General features: G+C 44.0%; 1 protein-coding gene across 2 annotated transcripts in view; it reads left to right on the top strand.

Annotated features, from left to right (window-relative positions):
- The window catches only part of UST (uronyl 2-sulfotransferase), a 314807-nt gene that overhangs the window by 201059 nt on the left and 90249 nt on the right, over positions 1-23499 (top strand). For both annotated transcript variants that reach the window (XM_069598665.1, XM_069598666.1), the window contains exons 4-5: positions 9576-9655; positions 19982-20135. In XM_069598665.1, the coding sequence (XP_069454766.1) occupies positions 9576-9655; positions 19982-20135 (234 nt within the window). The remainder of the gene's footprint in view (positions 1-9575; positions 9656-19981; positions 20136-23499) is intronic.

A 23499-nucleotide genomic window follows, 5' to 3' on the forward strand; every position in this document is an offset into this window, starting at 1 on the left:
AGAGTCAAATTCACACATACATTTCTCCCTGGAGGGTAGCTGTCATCTCTCTCACACACACACACACACACATGCACACACATACACATGCACACACACATACACACACAAACCCATCGAGTACTAGACTTTTAAAAATCTATTTCATGGAATAAGACCCTGAAGGGATTATTAAAAAGGAAAGAGAGCATGAAGACAGCAAATGTTACAACATCAATAAAAATCCCATTACATCTGCCCTTATAAGAAATAGAAATGCCTTTGAAGTTAATATTTTAGAAAACTGCCTCCACAGAAGAACATGGACAGCTGGTGCTGGCCAAATGTTGGACCTTTTGCAGGGCATATAATGGGAACTCAGGATGACATCATTTGATTTATGCTCTAAAACCAGATTTAAATCGCTTGGGCTAGTTTAGATACTTTCTTAGAAAACAGAGATCATGTACAACCTAAAAGATAAAGAACCGTTTTCCAGAAGGCAGGAGGTGTGATTTCCAAAAGACTCATACCCATCTTTGTTAATGGTCTGAGCCTATCTTTCAGAATGCTGCTCTGAGGATAATAAAAGCCAATATGTCAGAGGCATATCACAGACATAAGAAGTCAAAATGATTTCATTCCTGTTGGAGAAGGGCAAAAACTGTTGGCATATGAACCTAAAAGGTGGAGAAAGCAAATACATTTCCAATTTTTATTTATACTAAAAATTTTTATTTTTATTTATTTATTTATAAATATTTTTATTTATTTATACTATGTGTGTGTTCAATCACTTCAGTCGTGTCTGACTCTTTGTCTTCCCATGGACTGTAGCCCCCCAGTCTCCTCCGTCCATGGGATTCTCCAGGTAAGAATACTAGAGTGGGTTGCCATTTCCTCCTCCAGGGGATCATCCCAACCCAGGGAATGAACCTGCATCTCCTGCTTTCCAGGTGGATTCTTTACTGCTGAGCCACCAGGGAAGTCCATACTGAAGCTATGGAGGATTCCAGACTGAAATAGCAGCACCTGCTCTGTGCTAATCGTTTTACTATTATTTCATTTAATTTGTTTGGACCTAAAGCTAGACCAGTGAGTGGGTACGATTTCCTGTTTTATGGATGAGAAAACTAAGACAGCCAGATGAAGTCACTTTCCAAATATAATAAACTGACTGTCCATGGCACTTGGGCTTGAACTTGGGCCCTCCCCAATTCAGAAGCCACCCTCCTAATGCAGTGGATATCTGCTCTGGCTGCACAGCAGGATCTTTTTAAAACAAACAAACAAAATGTTTATTTTTTTATATATTTTTGTCTGTGCTGGGTCTTCCTTGCTGTGGACTTTTCTTTAGTTTTGGCAAGCAAGGGCTACTCTCTGTAGTGTGTGAGTTTCTCTTTGCGGCAGTTTCTCTTGTTGCGGCTCCCAGGCTCTAGAGTGCAGGCTCAGTAGATGTGGTACATGGATTTAGTTGCTCTGCGGCTTGTGGGATCTTTCTGGGTCAGGGATCGAACCTGTGTCTCCTACATGGGCAGGCAGATTCTTTACCACTGAGTCACCAGGGAACCCCCAGCACAGCCTTATGATTATGTAGTTGCTGTAGCCCTTCTCCTGGAGATTCTGGGGTAGAGTCCAGAAAAGTTTGTATTTTTATTTTTTTGATCAAGCACCACAGGAGTTTCAGAGTTAAGGTTGTTGTTGTTGTTTAGTTGCTAAGTCATGTCTGTTTCGTGATCTCATGGAGTGTAGCTGCCAGGCTCCTCTGTCTGTGGGATTTTTCAGGCAAGAATACTGGAATGAGTTGCCATTTCCTCTTCCAGGGTTCTTCCCGATCCAGGGATTGAACTTGTGTCTTCTGCACTGGCAGGTGGATTCTTTACTACTGAGCCGCCAGGGTTAAGGATCCTTGTCAAAACCATCATATCAGCATTTCCCTAAGTGTGTTCCTGAGAAATTTAGTCTCCTAAGACATTGGGGGAAAAAAAAATGAAAATATCATGACTTAAAAAGTTTGGGAAATGCTATCTCCTTGTCCCCCTCTAGGAAAGTCACAACAATATTCACATTTTAAAGACTCTGAGAATTCGTTTAATTAAAAACAAAACAAAGAAGTCGGTTTGATCAGCTTTCACCTAAAGTGTCCCAGTCTGAGTTGGCCAGGGGACTCTTTGTAGTGTTTGTGGCTCTCAATTGCATCCCACAGAACTGAGTCACAGTTCAGAGCTGGCGGACCAGCCTACACACTCCCATCAGTCATACCAGTAAAGGCTACTCTTTGACTATAAACTCCACATCTGCAGTGACTCTGTTCACTAGCCATTCAAATGACTAAAATCTTGAAACGTATTCAAGGAACAGTGGATACAGCCCCTATGTCAGTGTGTTCTAGAGTGCCATACCCTCTTCGTCAGAAACAGAATTTCTTTATGGTGTTTTAATTTCCCTTCCCAACTGCTCTCAGCCACTGCACAGTCCATGTCTGACTGTGACTACAAATCATTGCAACTCTAGAAAAGAAAACCCACTGAAAGAAACCACATTAGACTTGGAAACCGTCTTGGGGCCACTGGGATTCCTCCCAGGCTTCCCTAAGGCAGAGTCAACTGGCCTCTGTTAAAAGGCAAAGGTTGACTCATTCATTTTTGAGGCTTGTCCCACCACTGTTTATTTGTTGTGATGAATATTCATTGAGGACCTACTGTTATTGTTGTATATTGAGCATCAGACAGCATACTAGATGTTTGTGCATCTCATTTTAATCCTTTAAGCAACATTATTAGGAAAGTATTATAACCCCTTTAAAAAGAAAAAAAAAAACCAAATGCTCAAGAAGATGTGGGAGAATAAGAATTGAAAATGAACGGGATCAAATCCCAAAGAACTTTGAATGTTAGGCTAAGAAGATAGAACATTATTCATGGGCAGTGGGAGGTCAGTAAAAAAATGGTTCTTAACCATCATGGGCATCAGAATATTCTCAGGAGCTTTTCACACATATTTCTAGGTCCTACAATGAAATTCTGAGCAATACTCTTAATGGTGGCGCCCAGGTATTTGTATCTTGTGGGAGAGCAGGAAACTCTCCAGGAGATGCTCAGGCACAATTCTAGTGAAGAATCATTGCAGGAAAGGCTCTAATTATTAGAAAATTTTCCTTTAATTAAAGGGAATCCTCCACTAAACAAGAAAAATTCCTCTTTCACCCGAGAATCCCTTAAACCTCTGAAGACATTTATCCCAGAAGCCTAACTGTTGCTTGAGATGTTTTGGAAAAGTCTCCTTAGAATGACCCTCAGAGTTCCCTGACCTTAGAGTAGGAGGGATGTGTCCACAGGCATCAGAGCTGCTCCAATCGGACTTTGGAGTCAAACCAAAATTAGCTGAGTCCATCTCCACGCCACAGGGCTAAGTTCACCCAGTGCTGCAAACAAGGTCTTATCTTGGAGTCCTATAAACAAAAATCTGAGTCTGCTAGTGAAAACTCAGTGCAGAGAAAAGAGGGGGAAAGGGAGAAACCACAAGCTCTGAAAAATTAAAATGTTTTCTCCTCTGGTTCAAGCTGTAGCCACGAGATTGATTTTCTCTGTTCAGATGCAGCCTCCTTGCCTTGGTCACATCATTGCTCCTCCTGGTGGTCGTCATCTTCATTGCAGGCATGTGTTGTACTGACTCCTTAGCGAGGAGCTGAAGGTGGGAGGACCATCCTACCTCCTTCAAGAGGGGCTTTCTTCATGCAGGAGGAAGAGGGAAAGGTAACCAGAGCCCACAGCCATCCTCCTGGCCTCTGAGGTTAAAAGGCCAAGGAGTTCTCCTCTGAGCTACTCCTTATTTGGCTTTGATGTGTAAAAGCATGTCTTTCCTTTCATTTAAGATGTTGTGCAAAATTATGGGACATCTAGTTGTTTACGAGTGACACAAGAACTCCGATCAGAGTAGGGTCAATGCTCTGTCAGTTACTGCTGACAAGCATCTCCCAAGGAAGTCTTTTACTTACTAGCTGTGTTCATAGAACAGCAGGTAAAGGTTTTCTGCTCTGTCATCTCAGCCAGTTAGGTTGAAAGCAAAAGATTAAAAGCTACTGCCTGGCACATCCTCTGCATTATAAATTCTGTTTGATTCTTGCCTCTTTTTTTTAAACTTCAGTTCTATCTCATTCTCAGATGTGCTGTGATTCAACTTCTTCTTTTAGATCCATTCCATTACAGAGTTATTTTTCATTCTTTTTATTTGTAGTATTTTAAATTCATTCCTGGCTTGTTACACTATTTTCCCACCGAGAACTTTAAAAAATATTCTCTCTGATATTTTGATGCTTTTATTTTTATTACTTTTAATGTGTTTCCATCTGTTAGAACTTTCTTTTGATTTTTCAACCCCTCACATAAAAGATAGAAAATTCATCTTTATAAACCCTCTTTAGTCTCCAGAGTTATTTTGCTAACCGACCCCTTCCTCCCATTTTAACAGGTTATATACAGATCAAAAAGCAGTGGGAATGAGGAGATTGTAGTTTAGTGATAAGCAGCAGCATTTTTGGTGTCAGATAGACTTGGGTTGAAATCCTGGCTCCACTTTCTTGTAGTGGTGAGATCATAAGCAATCTCTGCAGCTTTCCTGTGCCTCAGTTTCTTAACCTGTAAACCTTGGATGATAGTTAACTCATGGAGTCATTTAAAGATGAAATGCCAGTATGTACATAAAGAGCATCTTGATTCAGTGATAGCCTGGAAAACACTCAGAAAAGGATAGTCTGTTTTGTGTTGTTACATCCTAGATGGTGACATAGTAAAACTGTTAGCTCCATGTGACACCACGGTAATGAATGCACAAATCTGTCCCAGAAAGCCTAAATTCAGAGTCTTGGTGATAATTCTGTCTTTAGTGAACTGTACATTTCTTAACTCCAAAAATCTTTTTCTAGAGGGGGTCTGTGCGTGCATGCTAAGTCACTTCTGTCATGTCCGACTCTTTGCAACCTTGTGGACTATAGCCCACCAGGCTCCTCTGTCCATGGGATTCTCTAAGCAAGATTACTGGAGTGAGGTGCCACGCCCTCCTCCGAGGGAATACCCCCCCACCCCGAGAGATCGAACCCACGTCTCTTGCATTGGCAGGTGGGTTCTTTACAACTAACACCACTCGGGAAGCCCCCCAGAGCGGGTACTTTATTGAATAAACAGTTACAGGTATGTATTCTATGTAGGCACCTGGGCTTGGCTTCTGGGGGATAAATAAAATCTGGCCACCACCCTCAAGGAGCTTTCCATCTGGTTCAAAGCCAGGACACAAACCCAGCTATAATGTAATGTAAACGGAGCATGTCCTGGGAAATTCTCGGAGTGCTGCAGGAAGTTAAAGAAGACAATGTCATCTCTAGCCAATGATGTTCAAAACGAAACCCATTTCCCCTCCCTTCTGGAGGCAGATTGCTTCCTCCTGCAGTGTTCCCATCTCCACAAATGGGTACCACCACATGTTCAGACCCCAGCCAGGACTAAGAAGGAAGCTCCACTGACCATGCCCTCTCCTTCCCTTATGCTGCCAGCTGCTACAAGTCTCAGCAGTCTCCCTCCTTAATGTACCCAAATCTCTCCATCTGTTTTCCCTTCCATGAACTTCATTCCTTGTTTCTGAAACTGATGAGCCTTAGAGTCTCCTGGCATGCTTGTTAAAACGCAGATTGATGGGCCCCACCTCTAGAGTTTCTTCTAATTCCATAGGTGTGGAGTGAGGCCCAAGAATTTGTGTTCTTATTAAACACATGTCCTGGGCTTCCCTGGAGTCTCAGTGGTAAGAATCTCCTTGCCAATGCAGAAGACATGAGTTCGATCCCTGGGTCAGGAAGATTCTCTGGGGAAGGAATGGCAACCCACTCCAGTATTCTTGCCTGGGCAAGCACATGGACAGAGGAGCCTGGCAGACTACTGTCCATAGGGTCACAAAGGAGTCAGACACGACTTAGGGACTAAACAACATAAGCAGGTGTCCAGGTGATACTGATGTAGCTGGTATGGGAACCACACCGAGAAGTGATGAGTCCATGACCTCGTCATTTCCTGTTGAGGTTATTTCTGTCTTCCTCACTAAACCTTCTGCTTCTAATCCTTACTCTCTTCTTCACATTCTTCACCTGACCTTAGATTGGAGAGAAGGAAAAAAAAAAATCCTTTCTGGCTGTGGATTGCCCAGAGGATAATTGTCGAAATCCTTCATGAGACCAGCAAGGCCCTCAGTTACCAGTTCCTCCCTTCCTCTCTAGCCTTGTCTACTGCCTTGCTGATTCTGTGCCTGCCCGCCTGGCAGTTTTAATAGCCAAGTCATTTTTGTGTTTTGTGCTTTGCATCTGCTGGTCACTCTGTCTGCCATACTGTGAGTCCCTTTCTTCTCTTACTGACTCCTGTGTATCCTTGGAAACCGCTGAGAAACACCTCCACACAGAAGCATTACCTGTCCATCTGCAGGTCGGGACAGGCATCCCACCTCCTTGCTTTCTACCCCATGATCATTATCACATGATGATGATACCTGCCTGCTCATCCACTTCTTCCACAAGTCTCTGAGCTTCCTGAGAGCAAGAACCAAATCTTTTATCTTTAAAGCCACAATCCAGAGTGGCACCTGGCTTGACATAGTTGAAAATCAATGGTTGTTGAATGAAAGGAGAACTTCAGGAGGGCTACCTGGAGGAGGCAAGCATTTTGGCTAGTTTTAAAGAGTGATAAGAATTTGGACATGCAGAGAGAAGAGGAAGAACATTCTAGAAGAAGAATCTTGACCCTGAGTTTGGACATGGTCAGTCTTGGACATGGTGTATGGAAGGAATATGGAGGAGTCTAGTTTGGCTGGCTATAGGATGTGGGATCTTGAGAGTCAATTGAGGGAGATAGTAAAGATAAAATTAACTTGACTCAGCAAGGGATTGAATATGGGAGTCCAGGAAAGACCCAAATCAAATGTGAGGTGGAGAGAACCATTAACCGGAAAGGAGTAAAGATGGATGAGGATCAAGAGTGTGGTTTTGGCCAGGGTAGATTTGGGGATACCATTAGGACACATTCCACTGTCTTGTCTTTCTATGTCTTCCCATTGATTTTATTCAGGTTTTGATCTCCAGGGCTTGGTAAGCACCCAATATAAATGCTGAATGAATGAATGAATTCAGTGGAATCAAAATAAAGGCTAGCAGTGGTCCTGCATGAGCCAAGACAAAGGAGAGTTAGTTTCTGTGATAATTTTAAGTAATGTCCTTGCCACTCACACAGATAAGACTCAGGTGAGAGAAAGGTAGGCTGCTGGCAGCATTGGGAAAACCAGGGGGGAACTCAGGTGATGGCCAGCAGGCGCTCAGGAGACGGTTGCTTGTCACTCGAAATGGGGAAGGGTCACATTTGTGAGGGCTTCCCAGGGGGCGCTAGTGGTAAAGAACCCGCCGGTCAGTGCAGCAGAGCTAAGAGACGCGGGTTTGATCCCTAGGTCGGGAGGATCCCCTGGAGGAAGGCATGGCAACCCACCGCAGTATTTTTGCCTGGAGAATCTGTGGACAGAGGAGCCTAGCGAGCTACAGTCCATAGGGTTGCCAAGAGTCAGACATGACTGAAGCGACTTAGCATGCACAGCGTTTGTGAAGATGGTCAAATGACACCATCTTCACAAACCGTGAACACGATGCCGTGGACTGAAGATTGTGCTACTTCATGTGGATTTTCCTATCTCGTGTGCAGGACAAAATTCATGGGAGCAGCTGAAATGTACAGTCTGACTACCCTATACTAAAGCGCTAAATCAAAGCATTAGTAACTTTTATTCTCTATTTAAAGAGATGTCTAGAAAGAGTTATGCATCGTCATCACTAATCCATTTTTCCTCGTGAAATAGACAGCTTTATGACTATTATGACACTGTTCTCAAAATCTAACCACTACTGTTCTTCCCTTAAATTTAACACATTGACATGTGTTTAGAGAATGTAATATAATGTTGAATATATGAAGGAAACAGGTTTTCTTCTGACCCATTTTTCCAGTCTTGTGTAATCCTAGAGGGCTTTCTCATATTACTCTTATGTGTACAGAGAAATAGCTGAAGAAAAATAATCTAAAGATTAAGGCACTGAATGGTCACTATTTTAAACATACACACAGTTATGCTTCTAAGCAGACAACCTCGGCAATCAGTTACCTTCGGCTGTGCTTCCAAATCAGTAATTCTGCTGGTAGATCTATCAAAAATCAAAATTCATAATGTGAAAGAAGCTGGAAGTTTTATTAACCAAAAACAAGAGCTGGGGCATGCAGGGGGGTTGTAAAGGATAAACAGAAGATAAAGAGGCAGGATTCAATTTCCTTTTACATGCAAGCTTGGGGACAGGCAGACCATTATTCACCCATGCCTGCCACTGACGAACAGAAGCCCTGGGTTATGAACTGCAAGTCATCTGCTTTTAAAATTCAATTTCATTTCTTCAAACAGTCGTTGTGAGCACGAATATCTAATGAAAGGGTTTAGGCCACAACGTCCTAGTGTAACCATCTGTAAGTCATGGACTCATTGGAATTAATTCATTTAACAAATATTTATGGAGCATTTCCGTGTGTATCAGCTCTAAGCTAGACAGGAGGGAACAAGGCAGACCAGGTTTCCGTCACGCTTGAGACAAACCTAGAGTTCCAGACTCCGATTTTATTGTTGTTGCTACTATAGTTAACACATGAATGACCGTTTTTGTTTCCAGTTTTCAACTAGAGCTATTTCATAAAATATGAAGTGCTGCCCTTCTGATGTCTGTCCAAAGTAGCAATTTCCAATGTGCTTCTTAAAAATTCCAGAGTGTCAGCTTTGATGGGGCAAATAAGAAAATCTAAGGAAAGTGGAATTCAGGAAGTCAGGGAGTCATAAGAATGCTTGGAATTTCTAACAGATTTTACTAAACATTTTCTGCATCATGACATGTTCCAGAAGACTGTAAATGTTAGTTTGTACAAATTAAAACTACTTTTTGCCTTGCTGATAACTGCAAATAAATAATTCAGATGACCACCCACCAAAACCTGAGAACATTTTTTGGGGAGTGGGGGGGTGTTACGTGCTCCCTCTGAAATACTTGCTTTGTAAATTTTATAATCAAAGGGAAAAATAATGAGATAGTGCCTCAGTTTATTTCTACTTTTCAATTCTGCAGAAATAGTTTCAAATGCTTCTGTGTTTCCCAGTTAGATCATTATAGAAATGTAAACTAAGCATTAACCTTTGTCTTGATTTGACTTTAAAGGAGAGGATTAAAGGCATTTTCTTACTTGGATTTCAGAACAGCAACACACTGACTTCTCCAGTTAAAATTACTTAAACTGTCACTTTTACTTCATGATGGCAATTAACTAAATTAAATTCAGGATTGCACATTGCAAGAGCTTCTTTATTTTATTTAGTAAGGAGACTTATGTAAAGTTCATAAATGTTGCACAAAGCATAGCTGTTTAGCCTCGGTTCAAGAAGTAGTAAGTAAGGAAAAAAAGAGTTGGGGAGATAACCTTTAGCTTAATATAGCTTGGTAAATTAAATCCTATATATGCTAATTTTGTACTTTTTTTTAATAGATGGAACTGATTAAAAATATAAGTACTGCCGAACAGCCCTATTTATTCACCCGACATGTTCATTTCCTCAACTTCTCAAGGTAAGATATTTTCCAGTTTAATGGTTTTTTCATTTCTTTTGGGTACTTAGTCTCCTTCTAACAATTACTTTAAAATCTACCTTCCTTTCCAAGGTAGTGTAATTGCCCTTCAAAGGCATTTTTAATCCATTTATTTTTTCAGTAGAGGGGTCAAAATTTGAAATATTTGGTCAAAAGCTTCATTTCTTTCTAAAAATACTGCTCTTAAGTCTTGTGAAAACTTGAAATTATTTTTAATGAGAAGCCACTTGACCTTATAGTTCTCTAAAAAAAAAAGTTTTGTATTGGAATGAAATAGACAAGAGATGAATATTTTAGCAGATATATTTCATTGCACATTTTTATACAACCTGCACCCACACAGGACTCTGGGAATAACACAGAGGTGGAATTATGCGTATTTTGTGTGTGCTATGCGTATGTTTAGTTGCTAAGACGTGCCTGACTCTTTGCAACCCCATGGACTGTAGCCTGCCAGGCTCCTCTGTCCATGGGATTTTTCAGGCAAGCATACTAGGTTGCCATTTCCTCCTCCAAGGGGTCTTCCTGACTCTAGGATTGAGCCCATATCTCCTGTGTCTCCTGCAATGCAGGCAGATTCTTTACCCGCTGAGCCATCACGAAGCTAGGCCCAGCCTCTTTCTCTACATTTTGAACACTCTGTTTCATTTCTCTGAACCTTGCATGTTTGATGTTGGTGGGTATTTTAGAAATCTGTGCTTTTTTCCTCTTCACCTGCAAGGACCTTTTGATAATAATGTAAACCTCACATTTATGTGTTTTGATCCTCTGTTAAATTGCTAGCTGCACGTTCTGGGCATTTTCTTCCCCAGGGATCCCTTAGCACAGGTTTCTTGTCACTGTACTTTACTGTAGCTCTCGGATTCCTCCCCTAAGGCAGGCTGAGCTCACAGTTGAGGCTGCCAGAGCACGAGGTCCTGGGGCCAATCTGCTGACTAGCCCTGGACCCTGGGCTTCCCCCATCAGCCATCTGACCAGCCCTTTCCTCACTGCTTTTCCCATGGGGATAACAGGACCTCACAGGCTCACAGAAGAATCCTATCTGTGCTGACCTCATGGCCCCGAGGGCCAGCAACCAGGGAGGCCTGAGTTTGCATTGGGCAGCACTTTGGCTGCCCTGCCCCAGGAAGCCTAACAGTCTGCAGGGCTGGGAGAAGAGTTCAGCCTTCAAAGAACTTTCCTGCTGTGCAGCGAGCCTTGTGCAAATGAAGTGTAAAGAGACTGAGATTCAGCAAAGCAAGTTACTAAGCAGCAAAGAGGAGTTGCTGCCTTACCTTTGAAAGCAAGTCTCCCTTGAAGTTCCCCAGCCTCTCTGATACCCAGAGTTCTCTGGGCTGGTGAACAGGTGAAGAGGAAAACATCTGCAGATTATCCTGGATTATCCTCAGTGGCCGGAATCGGGGGGTGGGGGTGTGTGTACCGCGTCCACAAGAGCTGTGTCTCCAACCACATTTCTAAAGTGGCTTGTCCGGGGTATGTGCCTGTCTCCCACTTCCCTGGGGCCAAGAACATATAATTAGACATAATTAGATAAGGAGGACTGGGTAGCTATTTTGGGCCATGTGTTTTACGACTTGTAGACAGCACAGCACAGCCCCTCTGACCCCTTGATCCTCTCATGCACTTCCTTCCTTCCTTCTCTCTGCATCACCCCTGACGTCCTCATTCATTATTCTTTCTTCTTCTTTTTACAACTTTTATTGGACTATAGTTGATTTACAGTGCCGTGTTAATTTCTGCTGGACAGCAAAGTGAATCAGTTACACATATACCCAGTCTTTTTAGATTCTTTTCCCATGTAGGCCATGACAGAGTATTGAGTAGAATTTCCTGTGCTCTAAATCCTTATTCAGTTCAGTTCAGTTCAGTCGCTCAGTCGTGTCTGACTCTTTGCGACCCCATGAATTGCAGCACGCCAGGCCTCCCTGTCCATCACCAACTCCCGGAGATCACCCAAACTCATATGCATCAAGTCGGTGATGCCATCCAACCATCTCATCCTCTCTTGTCCCCTTCTCCTCCTGCCCCCAATTCCTCCCAGCATCAGAGTCTTTTCCAATGAGTCAAGTCTTCGCATGAGGTGGCCAAAGTATTGGAGTTAGGTCCTTATTCATTATCTGTTTAATATATACTAGTGTGCATATGTGGAGAAGGCAATGGCACCCCACTTCAGTACTCTTGCTTGGAAAATCCCATGGATGGAGGAGCCTGGTAGGCTGCAGTCCACGGGGTCGCTAAGAGTTGGACACGACTGAGCAACTTCACTTTCACTTTTCACTTTCATGCATTGGAGAAGGAAATGGCAACCCACTCCAGTGTTCTTGCCTGGAGAATCCGAGGGACTGGGGAGCCTGGTGGGCTGACGTCTATGGGGTTGCACAGAGTTGGACACGACTGAAGCGACTTAGCAGCAGTATGCATATGTCAATCCCAGTCACTCAGTTTATCCCCCCATAACCCATTAACCATAAGTTTGTCAAACCTCATTCATTTACTCCTCTTGCTTCCAGGGCAAATCTTTACAACCAAAACAAATTGCAACGCAACAAGTTTTCATAGTTAACTCATGATATTATAGCACTCTAATTAATACACCAACACCAGTACCTTAATTGGATCAGCAGAGCTGGGCACAGTATGCTACTGCTAAGTCACTTCAGTGTCCTCCTGCGCAGGCAGGTGGATTCTTTACCACTGCGCCACCTGGAGGCAGCCTCACCGTGTCTCTAATGTAACACTTTCAGGTCAGGGCACTGCTCTGGCTGATTTCTCCTCCCTCCATCCCATTGTGTTCAATTAAACCCATACATATTGAGGACCCTGCAGTAGGACGGGGGCTTCTACAGGGAACAAGAAATGTTGTCCTTGGGACTTCCCTGATGGTCCAGTGGCTGAGTCTCCACACTCCCAATGCAGGGAGCCCGGGTTCAATCCCTGGTCAGGGAACACGACCACATGCTGCAACTAAGAGATCCCCTGGTGGTGGTTTAGTCACTAGGTCATGTCTGACTCTGCGACCCCATGGACTGTAGCTAGCCAGGCTCCTCTGTCCATGGAATTCTCCAGGCAAGAATACTGATGAGTGGGTTGCCATTTCTTTCTCCAGGGGATCTTCCCGACCCAGGGATTGAACCTGTGTCTCCTGCACTGGCAGGTGGATTCTTTACCGCCGAGCCACTGGGGAAGCCCCAAGAGTTCGCATGCAGCAACTGAGACCCAGCACAACCAAATAGATAAATAAATCTTAACAACATAGAAAAGAAAAGAAATTTTGTCCTTGCCTTCAGGGAACTGCAAGTTCTTCTGTTAAGGAAGGAGTGGCGTGAAGTATGACGAGCTTTAGGAGAAAGAATCACCGGGTGTTCCCAGGGGAAGTGGGAGGAGCAGGAGCCACTGCCGGTGTGCCAGACAAACGAAGGGGCGGGGCGTTGGCAGCCCGGGGACCAGCATAAGCGAAAACTGGACAAAGAGAAAGATGGAAAGGAACCCTGTAAATGGGAGTCTCAAGCATGGGCACAGCAGAAATGGAATGGCAGTGATGAGCTGTAAGCAGGACAAAACAGAGGCCAGTCTGATCAGCTGGAATAAACTCATGCTGACCATGGGCTCAATCTCACCCTCTCTTCCCACCTCACATGCACAAGGCCCATGGCCTCAGCTACTAGACCTCCATAAACATACAGAGAAGGACAAATTGAACTTGAGTACACTACAGGACTGTTACTAAACATGGGAATTTAAATTGTCAGCCTTTCTTTTTCAAGGGAACAGTTATATTTCAGGAAAATTTCTTGGATATAAACAATGAACTGTGGGCATGTAAGGAAAGTCCCCAATTATACAATTAACAGAGAAAAATATCTATGTTGGGGCTCATTAAGAGGGCTTTCATGTGCTTTGAAAACTGAGTTCTATATTTTGAATTATAAGACATAGAGACAATTAAGCTGCTCTTAAGACATCTACCTTGATTGCTGCTGACAGGGATTGTTTCAAAGAAATATTGTTTTAAGAGGTTATTCAGTTCAGTTCATTTCAGTCGCTCAGTTGTGTCCGACTCTTTGAGACCCCATGAATCGCAGCACGCTAGGCCTCCCTGTCCATCACCAACTCCCGGAGTTCACTCAAACTCATGTCCATCGAGTCAGTGATACCATCCAGCCATCTCATCCTCTGTTGTCCCCTTCTCTTCCTGCCCCCAATCCCTCCCAGCATCAGAGTCTTTTCCAATGAGTCAACTCTTCACATGAGGTGGACAAAGTACTGGAGTTTCAGCTTTAGCATCATTCCTTCCAAAGAATACCCAGGACTGATCTCCTTCAGAATGGACTGGTTGGATCTCCTTGCAGTCCAAGGGACCCTCAAGAGTCTTCTCCAGCACCACAGTTCAAACGCATCAATTCTTTGGCTCTCAGCCTTCTTCACAGCCCAACTCTCACATCTGTACTTGACTACTGGAAAAACCATAGACTTGACCAGACGAACCTTTGTTGGCAAAGTAATGTCTCTGCTTTTGAATATGCTGTCTAGGTTGGTCATAACTTTCCTTCCAAGGACTAAGCATCTTTTAATTTAATGGCTGCAATTAAGAGAAGAATTGATGCTGCAACCTAATATTGTTTTTGATGTTTTATTTCTAATCTTCCTTACATTGTTGACATGCAGCAAAACACTTGCGGGGGAGCAGAATGTAAGAATGAAAGTCTAACCTTGTTCCCAACACTTTCTTTTGTACTCTTGTGTTCTGAACTCCTGAAGTGTATGGCATTATACCAAAATGAATCTCCCCCTAGTTCTTCTTTTCCAGTAAATATGGTATTCTTATCTTGGAATTTAGATACTCTGAGTGCTGTAAAATGCTATCCTGCGAGTTTCTGACAATTCAATAAATTTCATTTATTCATTGTCTAGGCATCTTGTCCTGTTCCATCTTTTCCGCCCTTTTTTAGACCTAAAATAAAGGTAAAGGTGCATGCGCTGTCGTGTCCGACTCTTTGTGACCCCTTGGACTATAGCCCACCAGGCTCCTCTGTCTATGGGATTTCCCATGCCAGAATACTGGAGCGGGTTGCCATTTCCTCCCCAGGGGACCTTCCCAGCTCAGGGATTGAACTCAAGTCTCTGGCATCTCCTGCATTGGCAGGTGGATTCTTTACTGCTGAGCTTCCTGGCACCTAGATGGAACAGTCTCACCATACCCATTTTTATCAATTCAACTGTGGAAAACAATACTATCAGACCAAACTGGTACTTTTGTAGTTGCCTCAGGGAAGACTTCCTGCCAGAGGAGATAAACACTACAATGTCAGCAGAAACCTCAGATCAGTTTGTATTCCTGAAGATTTTCACCACTCTTGCAGTTTTTGAGCCATCTGAAAGTTGAGGCCAGACAAATGTTTTTCACCTGGTCTACCTAGAGAACTGAATCGAAATTACTTTGGCCTAAAAGATGCTATTTTGTTGCGATGTTTTAAGTACATCACTTAATATTTGTGTACTCTGGTTTCAGGCTATTTGTGTACTCTGGTTTCATAAGCCTGTTCACAGTTGTCAAAGTCAACTATAGAAATAAAATTTTTGCAAAAGTTCAACTTCCCAAGACCATCTCTTCAAGTATGTCTTAGATCAAGACTGTGACAGACAATTCATCTTCCCTGCTCCTGCCCATATATTTTGTTTGTTTTGTAAGATTTTTTTTTTTTCTGATGAGGGAAGTAATTCTTTTTCCAATCTACAGTTTCCCTTGACCCTCAACTTGGTTCTTGCAGGGAAAACACTGTGAAGGCTTGTGTCAGAGTGCAATGCTGTGAAAATAGAGTGAGTGGTGAGATTATCTGACCTCAAACTACCACTTCTCTTAACCCTGTGTTTTGTCTCTTCCTTTCTCACCCATGACCCCCTCACCCTTCTTTGCATCCATTTCTCTTTCCTCGTTTGTCTCTGATGGTGGCTCCAACGCCAGCACTAACTTGAGAAAGCAAAACATTTAAAAATCAATCCATCGCTAGAGAAGCAGGCAGGGTGCGTCCAAGGACACCATGTGAGTTTTGGACACGTTCTTCCCTTCAAGGGGGGTCCTGGTTACCAGTGTGAACAAAGTCTGCTCCCTCATGGCATCATTTAACAAAACAAATCTGATCTTGCTCATTCCATAATTCAAATGGGTTTCCACATTTTATTTCTAAATGTTGACTCTGTTTTCATTCTCATTAGCAAAGTCATCCCTTTTAATTGTGTCCTGCAAATCTTTTGTAATGGTGACAGATGCCTCCAGCTTTGAAGAGGGCATCAGACAGAAGCCATGTCAGCATTTACTGAATGCTGTCTTTACCCACCTAAACATAGCCTGAAAGTTCGATTTTCAGAATGAGAGTGTTCTGTGAGTTTATCCTGTGTAGACAAGGCCGGGCTCATCTTATGAAAACGGCGCGCTGCCCCCCTTTTCTCTTCTCCCTCCACAGTGAGTGGACTCTCTGTGGGCCCATCAAGGACTCGTATAATCTGGACTTGCCCTGAGCCCACCTCACGGCCCCCCTCGAAGGGCCTTCCTCCTCCTCATCGCCTTGCTTCCGGCCTCTCAGGTCGGCTTTCCTTTCCCAGCAGGAAGCTGACGTCAGGTGCCCCACCCCCACCCACTTGTCTCCACCCCCCGACGACTTGCCGGAAGCTCCCGCCCCTTTTACCTCAGGACACTCAGGGAGCGTGAGTGGCTCAGCCCCTGCTTGCATGGTATGATGGCAGGTTCTGTCATGGGCGCCAAGGACCGCAGTGTCCACTGAATGAGGCTGTGAGGATGGAGGGAGACCCTTCCACTTGTTCCCGCAAAGGGCCATTAACTAACCACCTCCCCCTCCTCCTCCCGCAGGCAGCCCCTCACCCTGCCCCCCAAACAGCTACAACATTTTCCATGATGGCCTTTCTTTCACTTCAAAGCGTCTCCTTAGTCACTCACCGACAGGGATCAAAGCCTGGGCCACTAGCCTCCGATACTCTTCATTTTCTGATGAAGTTAACAGCCCAGGAATAACCTCTACTTTTTTTTTTTTTGGCTGTGCTGGATCTTCAGCACATGGGCTTTCGCTAGTTACAGAGCTTAAGCCTAGTTACCCTGTGGCACGTGGGATCTTAGTTCCCTGAGCAGGGATTGAACCCACATCCCCTGCATTGGAAGGTGATTCTTAACCACTGGACAACCAGGGAAGTCCCAAGGACTAACCTCTACTTTTAGGTCACAGATGAAAAAGAAGATATACTTTCAATAGAATGGAACTTGCCAGGGGTGAGGAGGAAGCAGGGAGACGGGATTTATTATTGAATGGGCACAGAATTTCAGTTTGGGCTGATGAGAAAGCTCTGGAGATGGGTGATGGGTTCTGGGGATGGTTGCTCTACAGTGTAAATGTACTTAATGCCACTGAAATGCACCCTTACAAGTAGTGGAGAAGGTAAATTTTGCCTGTGTATTTTACCACAACTAAAATATATATATATATATATATATATATATATATACTTTCAAAAGCTGTTTGCAGTCATAAAACTACTGTAGTAGGAGGACATGCATGCGTGCTAAGTCACTTCAGTCTGTCTGACTCTTTGTGACCCTATGAACCCTTTAGTGGGCTGCCCTGCGTGGAATCGTAGGACCCAGCTTTTATGCTAATTAATATAGTCATTCTTTACAAGACCAAGGAAGTACAGTTGAGGTTTTTAAAAGCACATTGCAGTTTGAGGGTTGAATTGCATTCACCATCTGCATGCTTTGTCTTTCCAATCCCTAACCCTACTACTCTGGTTACTCTCTATCATGGATATGAAGCCCAGTTTAATTAAGAAGAGACTGATGCATCCAGGGTGCTTGTGGTTATCCGAGGTTGGCAGAGCCGACTTCTGGAACTAGTTAGTTGTTCATGCAGCTGTGTGAATGTCACCTTGTGTACGTCTGGAAGCTGACAAGAGTTGTGTTGGCCTGGCTAACTCTGCTCCTGAGCACTGTTTTCCAGTGTCTGGAATGGCATTCATACGCCTGTGCCTGAAATCACACCATCAGAGTCATTCCTTCGCGTGACTCTGGATTCTTCTCTGAAGATTTTCTTTGAAAATGCAAGCACACACACACACACACACACACACACACACACAAAGAGAACAGCATTCTGTGAATTAATACACAAAATAAATAGGATCCGTGACTCATTATATCTACTTTCCTTTACCACGTGCATGCGCTAAGTCTCTTCAGTCGTGTCCGACTCTGCAACTCCATGGACCGTAGCCCACCAGGCTTCTCTGTCCGTGGGATTCTCTAGGCAAGAATACAGAAGTGGGTTGTCATGCCCTCCTCTGGGGGATCTTCCCGATCCGGGGATTGAACCAGCATCTCTTATGTCTCCTGCACTGGTAGACGAGTTCTTCACCTCTAGCGCTGCCAGACCACTGTAATAGTGGCTGAAATTCATGAACTGAGACACATCCACCCTGGTTTTTGTGTCTTCATTGGTTGAGCGCCTACTGTGTACCATGCTGTGTCTAAGGACGTTGTTCCTGGCTTCTGGAGTCACAAGTCTGATGGGAGAGGCAGACCCGGACACACAGTGCTGGAAAGAGCACTTGGAGCCAGAGGAGGAAGGGACCGACACGAGTATGGGAGTTCACTGGGGAAGGATGTGGTGGTGATTCTGGGCTGTGATTTGAAAGGTGAAGAGTCTGCCAGCTGGAAAGGTGGGAGCAGGGTCACGCCAGTTTGTTTTCTCTGAGCTCTTTCTGACCCTTGACAGAATGTCTGGGTGTCCTCATCAGAAGGTCATGGGGTGAGAGAAGCCTGTGGGCCCCTCAGGAGGTCCCCAGAGTGAGACCTCTGCCCAGAGCTCCGAGTGGTCTCCCAGGCTCTTCAGGGTCATTGCTTCCAGGCAGTTCAAAGAGAAGGGGGAGGAATTTTTAAGACAAATTTAGCCAACCTGATCCTTTTGCCTGGGGAAGGCCTTGCTCTTAGACCAGCTTTCAGTGCATTTGTCTAATCCCTTTGTGGAAGGAATTAAAATGCAACACCTAGACACTGGCTTTATTTTTATCTGAAATCCCTCGCCATCATTTGAGGAAAATTGTATTGATTTTTGTTGTGTTCACGTTATTGCTTACATTGTTACTTGCCTCAGCTCTGGAATCTTCTTTCCACGGTTCAGAGCACAGATTCTGGAGCCAGACTGCCTGGGTTCATATCCTGGCTCAGCCACAATTTAAGCACTCCCTGCCTCTGTTTCCCCAGTATAAATGGGGATAATTACGATTTCTACTCCACTGAGGTTTTGTGGGGGCTTCCCAGGTATCGCTAGTGGTAAAAAAAAAAAAAAAAACCAACCTGCCAATGCAGGAGACATAAGAGATGTGATCCCTGGGTCAGGTCAAGAAGATCCCCTTGGAGGAGGGCACAACAACCCACTCCAGTATGCTTGCCTGGAGAACCCCATGGACAGAAGAGCCTGGTGGGCTACAGTCCATAAGGTCACAAAGAGCTGGGCACAACTGAAGTGACTTAGCACACACACATAAGTATTATGAGGCTTCAGTGAGTTGGTTACAAAATATTTACAACAAGGTAAACAGGGAGCATTTAATACATCTTGGCTGTTATTCTCCACTTCCTGCAGAGCCCCTAACCTGAGGCTGTTCTAATTAGAATGTAGAATAAGTACCATATCCTCCAGTGAGGCGTTCAGAATTTACCAGGCAGTCAAAACATTCCATGAGGGTCAATGGGTCTGTTCCAGACACTGTTAATAGATACAAAACCCAGTTCAGTGTGGCCCCTCCCTGGGGACCTCTAGCCTTGTGAGAAAATGAGATCATATCTATACCTTCACGGTGACAATTCCTGCATTTTGTGCAGTGCTGACTCCCAAACAGTCTTCACAGCCTCTCAGTAAGTTCCTGGAATATCCTGCAGGATAATAAGCGTTTCCACCAGGAAACACTGCCTGCTGGTTTGATTGTTCACTGGTGGGGCAGTGGTAAAGAATCCGCTGGCCAGTGCAGGGATGCTGGTTCAATCCCTGTGTCAGGAAGATCCCCTGGAGGAGGAAATGGCAACCCATTCCAGTATTCTTGCCCAGAGAATCCCATGGACAGAGGACCCTGGCGGGCTGCAGTTCATGGGGTTGCAAAGAGCTGGACACGAGTTAGCGACTGAGCAGACGAGGTCCTCTGGTGATGATGTGTTTACCTAGAGGGGAACCAGTGTGTACGTGGGCTTGATTTTCCTCCAGAAAGGATGGTTTGTAACCAGCTCCATGTTTGTGTGCATCTTAGGTTTGGAGGAGACCAGCCTGTCTACATCAACATCATCAGAGATCCTGTCAACCGGTTTTTATCTAACTATTTTTTCCGTCGGTTTGGAGACTGGCGAGGAGAACAGAATCACATGATTCGCACCCCCAGCATGAGGCAGGAGGAGCGCTACCTGGTGAGTCCTGTCACCTCAGATATGTAGCCCCCGCCTCAGGGCCATCTGGTCCTTGGGCTTCATGTGATGAGGGCACCGCTTCAGGAAGCAACCTTTTGCCAGTGAAAAATTAATTTTCCAGATCATTCAGATCCAAACAAACATTTTCTCAGATGACCTTCTAACCTTGTTTTCCTGTTTTCCTTTAGTGTTGATTTCAGGTCCTGGAGAAAAAACAGTTTTTCCCAGGGAATCCTGACCAGCACTATTGTTTTGGTGCATTTGGGAATTTCTCTTAAAAGGTCACAAAGTGCTTACTCACACCTCATCCCTTTCAATTTCCACGATAGCCCCATGAGGGAGGGGTGCTTTGAGAGGAGGACCCTAAGATTCCAAAAAAATGTGAACACAACCATGACTGACTCTTTCCAGGTCCTCTTACTCCAAGTCCAAGGTTCTTTCCACCACAGCGCACCAGAATCAGGCATCCCAGTGAAATCTGTTGGCTTTTCCGGACCTTATTTTGGGACCCTCAACGTCACAGGGATGTTGATTTTGATCCCAAGAGTTGCTTCCACAGCTCGAAGTTGGTAACAGATGAAAGTAGTGCATCTTATTGTCAGCTCCAGAATAAAAGATGTGTTTCCCACTAGTTTGTGACCTAGATTGACAAACGCTTGCTGAGGGCTTAGAGCCTGGTGTTAAAGAGGCTGAGACCATGGCCTCTGTGTCTGCAGGAGCCTGTTGGTTTCACCCAGACCATCCTGGGCCTTCAGGCCCAGAAGAGAGAGAAGAATGTATGAAAGGCTCAGTGCAAATCTGCCTCCGCTGCTGGCGTGCAACGCAGAGGCCATGCCCGCCACTGCTGTGTGCACAGAAGCATCCTTCAGCTAAAGAAGAGTAGTGTTAGTTACAGTTCCAGCACAAGTTCTCTTTCCTCATTTGATTTTAAAAAAGCATAATAACAGTATGCATTTGGAGGATGGAGCATTTTTCAACAATATCACTTTCATGTCTTAAAATCCGCAGTTAGAGTTGAGAAAATTGAGATGCACAGAAGTATCTTATCCAGTGCTACACAGCTAGTTATAGATGGGCCAAGACTAGAAACAAAGGCTTTTTACTGGCCATTCAGCATTTGTTCAACTACCTAATGCTTCAGGGACGTATTCTGATGTAATATTTTTAAAGCGCCTTTTACTTTTTTTCTCTTTCCATTATGATGGCAAAAACTCTTATCTCTTCCTTTATATGTTATGAATATGGCTCTGTATTTTTTGTTATGACAAGCACGTATTTTTTATAATGACAAGTACATATTCAGAGTATAGAACCACTTACTAGAGGAATAATGTCTTTATTGTTTGTATTGGACCTGATTCACCTGTTATGTTTTATGAAAACATAGAGCATATTCCATGTAATCAAAATATCTTGCAAAGTTTCTGTTCAAAGTTTTGGTTCGATCCGATACTAGTGAGAACCAAGTTACAGCAGAGGATGCCAAAAAAAACCCCAAAGATTTGAAAACAAGTTTTATGAATCTTACTCTTCAAATATTAATGTAGGTAATAAGTAAATTCGTAGTCTACCAGATGGTGAAAAGTGATCAGGGAAAGTGAAGGGGCAGTCCCAGGGATCTGTCATGTGGGCAGGGGGTGGTGGTGGGCAGGGGACCAGCTGCAATGTTAATAAGCAGACCAGGGAAGGCATTGGATCTGACATAGAGAGGGGAACTGGAGCGAAAGCCTGATGTGGGCACTTGTGCGTGTCATTCAGAAACCAGCAGGGAAAAGGGGATGACTGGTATAGAGTGAGGGGTGGGGCAAGGAGGTGGCAGGAGGTGAACTTGCAGAGGTAAGTCTTGGAGACCACGCACCATATAAGGCCCTGTGAGTTGCTGTAATAACTTTGAATTGAGAAATAAAATGAATACCCCCCCAATCATACACACCTTTTTTTTTTGAAGGATAGTTGATTTACACTGTTGTGTTAATTTCTGCTGTATAGCAAAGTGATTCATTACGCACACATATATATATATACATTCTTTTTTTGATACTCTTTTCCCCTGTGGCTTATCATTGGATACTGAATATAGTTCTCTGTACTATGCAGTAGGACCTTGTTGTTTATCCTCTCTATATAGAATAGCTTACATCCGCTAACCTCCCATTCCATCCTCCCCCACCTCCTTCCCTTTTGGCAACTACAAGTTTGTTCTCTATGTCTGTGAGTCTGTGTCTCTTTCACAGATATGTTCATTTGTGTCAAATTTTAAATAACACGTAAGTGGTTATCATATGGTATTTGTCTTTCCCTTCCTGACTTCACTTGGTTTGATCATCTCTAGTTCTATCCATGTTGCAGCAAATGGCATTATTTCATTCTTTTTATGGCTGAGGAGTACTCTTGTCTGAGGAAGGCAATGGCACCCCACTCCAGTACTCTTGCCTGGAAAATCCCATGGATGGAGGAGCCTGGTGGGCTGCCGTCCATGGGGTCGCACAGAGTCGAACATGACTGAAGCGACTTAGCAGCAGCAGCAGTACTCTTGTCTACGTGTACCACGTCTTCTTTGTCCATTTCTCTGTCGATGGACATTCAGGTTGTATTCATGTTTTGGCTGTTGTGAATAGTGCTGCTATGAACATAGGGGATTACAGTTTTGTCTGGATATATGCTCAGGAGTGGGATTGCTGAATCATATGGTAATACTATTTTTAGTTTTCTGAGGAACCTCCATGGTGTTTTCCACTGTGGATGCACTAACTTACCAACCAACATTCCCACCAACACTAGAACGGTTCCCTTTTCTCCAACACCCTCTCCAGCATCTGTGATTTGTAGACTTTTTAATGATGGCCATTCTGATGGATGTGACGTGGTACCTCATTGTAGTTTTGATTTGCAATTCTCTAATAATTAGCGATTCCTTAGTGGGTCAGTCAGTAAAGAATCCACCTGCAATGCAGGAGACCTGGTTTTGACCCCTGGGTTGGGAAGATCTCTTGGAGAAGGAAATGGCAACCCGCTCCAGTGTTCTTTCCTGGCAAATCCCATGGAGAGAGGAGCCTGGCGGGCTATAGTCCATGGGATCATAAAGAGCCAGACTCAACTTAGCATCTAAACCACCACCCCCAGTAATTATTAACATTGTGCATCTTATCATGTTCCTAGTGGCCTTTTGTATTTTTTCCGTGGAGAAATGTCTATTTAGGTCTTCTGCTCATTTTTCAATTTGTTTTTCTGTTGTTGAGTTGTATGAAGTGTTTGTATATTTTGGAGATTAAGCCCTGTCACAAACTGTACACATCTTAATCAGTGATTCTTCCTCCTGAATCTCCTCTAGAAAGCTGAGCCTGCCTCCCAGCAGGGGATGCAT

The sequence above is a fragment of the Ovis canadensis genome, chromosome 8 (genome assembly GCF_042477335.2).
Source record: "Ovis canadensis isolate MfBH-ARS-UI-01 breed Bighorn chromosome 8, ARS-UI_OviCan_v2, whole genome shotgun sequence".
Lineage (NCBI taxonomy): Eukaryota > Metazoa > Chordata > Mammalia > Artiodactyla > Bovidae > Ovis > Ovis canadensis.